Raw genomic sequence first — 8502 nt, 5'->3', positions numbered from 1 at the left:
AAGATACAATTTTGAATTCTTTATTTGAATATAAAGAAGATCAGTAGAATAAATAAAGTAAGTTTAGGACCACTCATACTTATAAAATTTATCTTAACGATGATCACATAAAATACAAATAAGGGTACTAAAAAGTTAGTACACGTTTAACAAAAAATTTAAAATTAAATGACCAATGAATATCCAGAAATCAGTTACATAGTTACAAATTTAAATTAGCAAATCAATTATTATTTTATTTTCATTAACAATTTTCAAAATTAACTGTTATTAAATTACAACGAAAAGATTGGAGTTACAGTATTGTAAATTTCAGTTACAATACGAAGAATTTATTGTGTAAAAAAATATTAAATATTTTATGGAATGTTACATATATTTAAAAATGTCACACAATGTAATTATTTTATTAATTTATTGATTGTTTTGAAAAGTAACAATATGTTATCGAAAGTTACATATTTAAAAATGTTATACAATGTAATTATTTAATTTATTTATTAAAATTGTTTTGAAAAGTAATATATTTCGTAAAGAAAATTAACGTATTTTTTGTGTAAAAAAGTTACATATTTAAGTCAATGTTTACAATATTTAAAACTTTAACAACTTTCGATAAAAAAAAAAAAAATAGGTAGAACTTATCATCATCTTAATTATACCATTTTTATGGTGAATTAATACATGCATGACAAATAGACTCTCAATGTTTTTAGTTGTCTATTTTATAATGTGATTAAAATCTTTTCTAAATAAAATACACTAGATTTTATTACCATCTCTATCTTGTAAGATGTGAAGAAAAATTTGATAAATAAGTTAAGTAACAAATAAATATAGGGTAGATTTTGTTTTCAATTATTTTTACATTTTAGTCAAATTCTATTGTGTTATTTTTTTGGCAAACAAATATTTTTATCTTATTTTAATTTTTATTTCACAATACAATTATTTTAACATTTTTGTCTATTTTTCTGAATATTTTCCTCTATTATACTTCAACGTCCGTTATGAAACATAGGATATAAAAGGTCAATAAATCATATTAAATAAAATTAACTCTTAATTAGTTAAGGTTCAAATAAAATTGTGAAACTTATAAAAATTAGAACGGTGTTAGGTTGAGCAGTTTAATGTTGTACTAGTATAAATTAAGATAGATGTAAGGCCTGTTGTCATTGTGCATATCTAGCAATGGCAGGTCCAAATTCAATTACATTAAAATTATCACTATTGTTAATTGTTATATATGCATGTGAGGCTACAGAGAATACAGATTTTTATGGTACAGTAACCGTTATAATTAGTAATGGATTGGCTGTACCTCCAACTCCCACAACTATGACTCTTCATTGCCAATCCAAAGATGATGATCTTGGATTTCACACACTCGGTTTTGCAGAAAGTTACCAGTTTTCATTTAAGCCAGAATTTACAGTATTTAAGAATACATTATTTTTTTGTAGTTTTACATGGCCTGGAAACCCACTTCGTCATTATCTTGATATTTACTCTGAAAAACGAGATCTAGATAGGTGCAGAACATGTAAATGGAAAATAGTGAATGATGGTGGTTGTTTGTATAATAAGGTTAGTGGTTTGTATAATATATGTTATCCTTGGAAAAGTGTCCAAGAAATTGCTGCAAACAGTACTCAGATTTAACTTTCTGTTGTTTCAGACAATTGAAATAATGTCAACCAAAGATTTATATATGGACTTAAAATATGATTATTGTTTTTCCTTGTGTTACTAATTAATTGCAATATGTTGGAGTGAATTATCATTATTTTTTTATAGTAGAGAATTGCATTTATATTTTAAATTAGTTATACAAAATAGTAGAGAATTGCATTTATCATTTATATTTTTATAGTAGAGAATTACAAAAATAAACCTGACACATTTATCTTTTTTTTCTTCCATAATTCTCCTTTTTCCTTTCTTCCATAACTTCTCCTTCTTCCTTTAGACTGAAATAATTCATTAACCACTATTATGTCATTAACCAATAATACTTACACTATTAACTAGAAACAAACTCAGAAAGACCCATAATTAGCACACAATTAATAACAAAATATGAAATGTGTTAGACCTATCAATAACAATAACAGTTAGAGAATTGCTGTTTAGACGTAAATAATTAACATGGATTAACAATTCGCAACCCTAATTTTTATACAAAAATAATGCATTAACCACCTATTGTACTTTATTAATCAATAATGTATACACAATTAACCAGAAAAAAATACAAAAAACCCAGAAAAGCGTGTATGAGCCAAATTTCCATTGTATGAGCCAAGAACAACAAGAGTAAACAACTAAGAAAATAACAAAAAAAAATAAAATAAAATAAAAATCTATTTTAAAAAATAAAATAAAAATCTAAGAAGTGTAGATTTGGAGAGTAATGTGTAAGAAATACATGTGAAAAACAAAATCTAGGTCAACACAAGAGTTAGCTGATTGATCCAAAAGGAATAGAGAGAAAAGAGAATGAGAGAGGAAGAAGATCGGTGAAGATGAAAAGGAAGAGAGAAAAGAGAGAATGTATGGTGTTTGTTTTTTTAATTTCATTTTATTATTAATTAATGAAGAGAGAGTGATATGAATATATTAATGAAGATAGAGTATAAAATTATTAAAATGACTAAAATGTTTTTAAATGAAAAGATAGAGTATATGTTTTTAAGTATGTATACGTATATTTGTATTTGTGTTTAAATAACATTTCTCATATTTTAAATAAGTTATGTTATGAATATTATTAAGTCTTAATGATGAATATGTCCAATAGTTAGTTTTCTGTTAATCTCAATAGACATAGTTAGTGGTTTTTATTGTGATTATCTGCGTATTTGTTTATGTCATGTAAATAGACGTTATATTGTATAAGATACGTTTGGAAAGAAAATAATACAAAACTCTCATTTATCATGTGTCCTTAGTCTTTTAACTTATTTCTAATAAGTTATCAACACAAAACACATACAACATTAGATAATTTTAGATATAGTTTCATTATTATTGTTCGATCTACGTAAACATCTTATGGCTAAGCTTTTGAGAAGATTTTAATATAAAATTATATTGCTCTACATTATATTATATTTTATGGTAATATATATGGCAATGTGTGTTTGACAAAATTTTATCGTGATATGGAAATAATCTATGAGAAATATCTATTACTTTTGTCATCATTGATAAAGGCTATCACTAAGATAACTATAATTAAATTAAGATGTGTTACCTATTCTTAATTTTCTTTTTTCTTTTCATGCTAGATATAATATAATGTGAACAATGAAATAAGAGAAATGTATTGTTTCCTTACTTTTTGTTTTTAAATGCTATAAAATCACTACGCCAAAAATAACATTTAACAGCGCCCCTTTTACAGCGCTTGCTAAACACAATCGCTGTTGTAAATATATTTTAAAAATAACGGAGCCTTTTACAGCGCTTTTGTTGACAAGCGCTGTAAAACAAGCGTTGTTGTAGGTCATATAACGTTTGTGCATAACGTTATAAGGCTTTTACAGCGCTGTAAAATGAAGCGCTTTCGCGTATCAGTTACATCGCTTTTTTCACAAGCGCTGTAAACACATGCGCTTTCAAATATTTGAACTACCTAATACAACGCTTTTTTCACAAGCGCTGTAAACTACATCTTTCAAATAATTATATACGTTGGAAACCCTCATATCCTCTACATCTTTCAAATAATTATATACGTTGGAAACCCTAATATCCTCTACGTACTGTGCGGCCATCTACGTTGTCTCAGGTATTTTTTACACATGATCTGTTATGTTTTGTTATATATATGTTAAATCTCTTCTACACATGATCTGTTATGTTTTGAAATTGTCAACTATTGTCAAAAACTCATACCACATGATCTGTTCTGTTTTGAAATTGTTAGTTGATATTGGTTTCTTTTTGAAACTTGTTGATATGTTTTGAAAGCTTATTATTTTTGTAACTGCATTTATATAGGTGGTATAATATGGATAGGAAATGGATGTCAGCCAATCGATTGTCAAAAGAGTATGAAATTGGAGTGAAGGAGTTTGTTGAGTTTGCAGTGAAGAATGCAAAAGATCCAAATAGAGTAGTTTGTCCTTGTTTAAAATGTTGTTTTGGAAAACGTGTTAGAGAAGATGAATTAGAAGGACATCTAGTATGTAATGGAATTGATCAAAGCTACACATGTTGGATAAGACATGGTGAGAAAAAAAAAGGAAACATTAATTTTGAGAATAGTTCGACATATACTTCAACTGATTTCGATACAGATACATATGAGCTGGACCGAGTTGATGAGATCGCAAAAGCAGTTGAAGAAGATCTTCGAGATTGTCCTAAAATGTTTGAAATTTTGTTGAGTGATGCAGAGAAAGAATTATATAATGGTTGTACTAAATTCATAAGACTGTCGGCGATATTAAAGTTGTACAACTTAAAAGCGAGTAATGGATGGTCTGATAAAAGCTTTACAGAATTATTAACACTCATAAAAGATATGTTGTCAGATGATAATGAACTTTCCAGTCGAACCTACGAGGCTAAACATATTTTGTGTTTTATTGGAATGAGTTACGAAAGGATTCATGCGTGTCCTAACGATTGCATTTTATTTCGAAATGAATATGAACTACTTAAGGCGTATCCGAAATGCAATGTCTCTCGATATAAGAAGAAAAAAATCTACTCTAGCAAAAGTCTGTGGTATTTTCCTATAATACCAAGATTTAGGCGCATGTATCGCAGTGAAGAAGATTCAAAACACTTGACATGGCATGCAGATGAAAGAATTAGAGATGGAATGTTTCGACACCCTGCAGATTCCCCACAATGGGCAAAAATTGATCACGAGTATCCTGAATTCGGGATAGAGTCAAGAAATCTAAGACTTGCACTTTCTACTGATGGAATGAATCCACATGGTCTTCAAAGCATCTCACATAGCACGTGGCCTGTGATTTTGGTAATATATAACCTACCTCCATGGTTATGTATGAAGCGTAAGTTTATGATGTTGTCTCTGTTAATTTCTGGACCCAAACAACCGGGGAATGATATCGACGTATACTTGACTCCTTTAATTGAAGATTTAAAAATTCTGTGGGAGACAGGTGTGGAAGTTTATGATGGGTATAGGAAAAAGTGTTTCAATTTGAGGGCTATGTTGTTCGGCACAATTAATGATTTTCCAGCATATGGTAATTTATCAGGATATAGCATTAAAGGTCAGTGTGCATGTCCTATATGTGAAGAGAGTACAAATTGGATGCGGTTGAAACATTGTAAGAAGAATGTGTTTCTTGGACATCGTAGATTTTTACCTTATAGTCATCAGTATCGTGGGTGGAGAAATGCATTCAATGGAAAATCAGAGGAAGGTAAAGCTCCTTTAGCACCGACTGGATATCAAATACTTGAAAAAGTACAAGGTTTGACCAATAAATTTGGCAAACCTTTTGCGGGAGAGCTGGTGAAAACTGGGTGGAAGAAAAAGTCAATTTTCTTTGAATTGCCATATTGGAAGTCATTGTATGTAAGACATTTCCTCGATGTGATGCATATTGAAAAAAATGTATTTGAAAGTGTTATTGGTACGTTACTCAATGTTCCAGGAAAGTCTAAAGATGGCGTCAATGCAAGATTGGACTTGGTCGATATGGGAATAAGAAATGAACTGGCTCCAGTAAAGAAAGGAAATCGCACATATCTACCTCCAGCCGCTCATACTCTATCTAGAAAGGAAAAAATTGTTTTATGTAAATTTCTACACGAAGTTAAAGTTCCAGAAGGATACTCTTCGAACATTAAAAATTTGGTTTGTATGAAAGACCTCAAGTTAAAAGGTTTGAAGACCCATGATTGTCATATTATAATGGAGCATTTGCTACCAATAGGTATACGTTCCATTTTACCTGAAAAAGTTCGACTAGCCTTAACTAGATTATGTTTCTTCTTCAGGGAAATTTGTAGTAAAGTGATCGACCCTCAGAAATTACCGACATTGCAGAGGGAAATTGTTGTTACTTTGTGTGAGCTTGAAATGTATTTCCCACCATCGTTTTTTGATATAATGGTTCACCTTACTGTTCATCTGGTTAAGGAGACACAACTTTGTGGGCCAGCTTATATGAGATGGATGTATCCGATAGAACGATATATGAAAATATTAAAAGGGTACGTAAAAAGTAGAAGTCGACCAGAAGGTTGTATTGCTGAACGATACATTGTTGAAGAGGCTGCTGAATTTTGTACTGAATATCTGTCCAATGTTGAATCCATAGGGCTTCCCATGTCTCGTCATTCGGGAAGACTATCAGGAGAAGGGATAACTGGAAGGAGACTACTGACTATATCAAGGACAGAATGGGAGCAGGCACAATTGTATGTTCTGCACAATGATGATGAGGTTCAACCGTATGTTACAATACACATTGATCAGTTATCTCGTTTGAACATGAATAGGAATCAAAATTGGATAACTCGAGAGCACAATCGAAGTTTTGTAACATGGTTAAAAAATCACATAATGTCAAAATTTGATATAGACCCCGGATCAATTTCAAATAGATTGAGGTGGCTAGCAAATGGTCCGAGCTTACATGTCTTTTCTTACACTGGTTATGTTATTAACGGCTACACATTTTATACCAAAGAACAAGATGATCAGACCACTATGCAAAATAGTGGAGTCACTCTCGTAGCTGAAGCGATGCATGTCTCAAGTGCAAAAGACAAAAACCCAATATATGCAAATCTATCATATTTTGGGGTTATCGAGCGCATATGGGAGTTAGACTACACAATGTTTCGTGTTCCTATATTTGGTTGCAAGTGGGTCGATAATAATAATGGCGTTCGGATTGATGAGTCAGGATTCTTGCTTGTCGATTTTAATAGGGTGGGATACAAAGACGAGCCTTTTATTTTAGCGTCGCAAGCTCAACAAGTGTTTTATGTCACTAATCCTGTTGATGATAAATGGTTTGTTGTCCTATCGACCAATAAAATAAGTGATGATAACAATAATGATGAAGATGTTGGTAATGATCTTTTATTTGCAACATCACAACAACCACATGAAATTGATTCAACTGATGATGGTTTATATCTTAGAGATGATCATGATGAGGGAATTTGGATTAATCCATCGTTTCGTATTGTAAATGGACAAACAAATGTGAATGCCACCAGGAAAAGAAGAAGGGCATCTTAATGTATATGTTTAATTGTTTTATATAAGCCATGCATGTAATCTGAATTATTGTGATAAATATGCATGTAATCTGAATTATTGTGATAAATATGCATGTAATCTGAATTATTGTGATAAATATGCATGTAATTTGAATTGAGTGTTTTATACTAATATGGCAGAATAGCAAATTAAGTCACTTATATAATTTGAATGGTTTATATCCTAGTTATAACATCTCACAGTTTGCTACTAATGTCACTTATATAATGTAAATTAAGTGCCAATTCGATTGGAATAAATGTCTTATCAGTTACAGTCATCCAAAATTGAACCCAAATAAAACCAACACAAAAATAACATACTGAGATCTTTTACAGCGCTTTTTATACAAAGCGCTGTAAACGACCCTTTTGAAAATAAGGAAAAATGTCATTTTACAGTGCTTATTTGAAAAAGCGCTGTAAAAAGCTTTATTAATAATAATTATCAGACACCTAACATGACTATCTGTAACATGATTTTCTTCAAACACCTTGTACGCATCATGGGAATCCCCAAAAACACATTGTTAACAAAAACATCAGACTCAAACCCATTTTTCCCAACATGGCAATGAACCTGAATACCAAGTTTCGATTTAAGAAGGAAAGGGAATGTAAAGAGATAAAAAGGGTGTTGAGGTAGAGATTGAATTGTGAAAGAGTAAGCTTTGATGTTTGTGAAGAAGATGCATATAAGGAGAAGAGTTTGGTGAAGAGGAATGGATTTTGGTGGTGACCAGTTACTACTATGTGGGTTTTGCATGTTGAGCTTGTTTAAAAAATAACATAACAAAACACAAAAACAATAAGGCCTTTTACAGCGCTTGTTTAACAAAGCGTTGTAAAAGGCTTTAAAAAAAACCTTCATATAACATAATAAAACAAGGAGGTCTATTACATCGCTTTTGCAAATAAGCGCTGTAAAATACTGTTTTAAAAATAAAATAAAGAGACCTTTTACAGCGCTTATTTGAACAAGCGCTGTAAACGGGTTTTATATATAACATAATAACACAATGTGGTCTATTACAGCGCTTTTGCAAATAAGCGCTGTAAAATACTGTTTTAGAAATAAAATAAAGAGACCTTTTACAGCGCTTATGTGAACAAGTGCTGTAAACGGGTTTTATATATAACATAATAAAACAATGAGGTCTTTTAGAGCGTTTATAGGGAAAAGCGCTGTAAAAGAGCCTTTTAAAAAATTAAATAAGGACGCCTTTTACAGCG

At 30.6% G+C, this 8502-nt stretch overlaps 1 protein-coding gene across 1 annotated transcript; it reads left to right on the top strand.

Annotated features, from left to right (window-relative positions):
- The first annotated feature begins 1194 nt into the window (after positions 1-1194).
- Positions 1195-1665, top strand: LOC101500617 (S-protein homolog 5-like). Its single transcript, XM_004513444.3, has one exon. It carries the CDS (start codon positions 1195-1197, stop codon positions 1663-1665), a length of 471 nt encoding a protein of 156 aa, XP_004513501.1.
- The last annotated feature ends 6837 nt before the right edge of the window (positions 1666-8502 follow it).

The sequence above is a fragment of the Cicer arietinum genome, chromosome 3 (genome assembly GCF_000331145.2).
Source record: "Cicer arietinum cultivar CDC Frontier isolate Library 1 chromosome 3, Cicar.CDCFrontier_v2.0, whole genome shotgun sequence".
Lineage (NCBI taxonomy): Eukaryota > Viridiplantae > Streptophyta > Magnoliopsida > Fabales > Fabaceae > Cicer > Cicer arietinum.
Note: the sequence above shows the minus strand (reverse complement) of the source record. Positions and strands in the feature narration are given on the sequence as shown.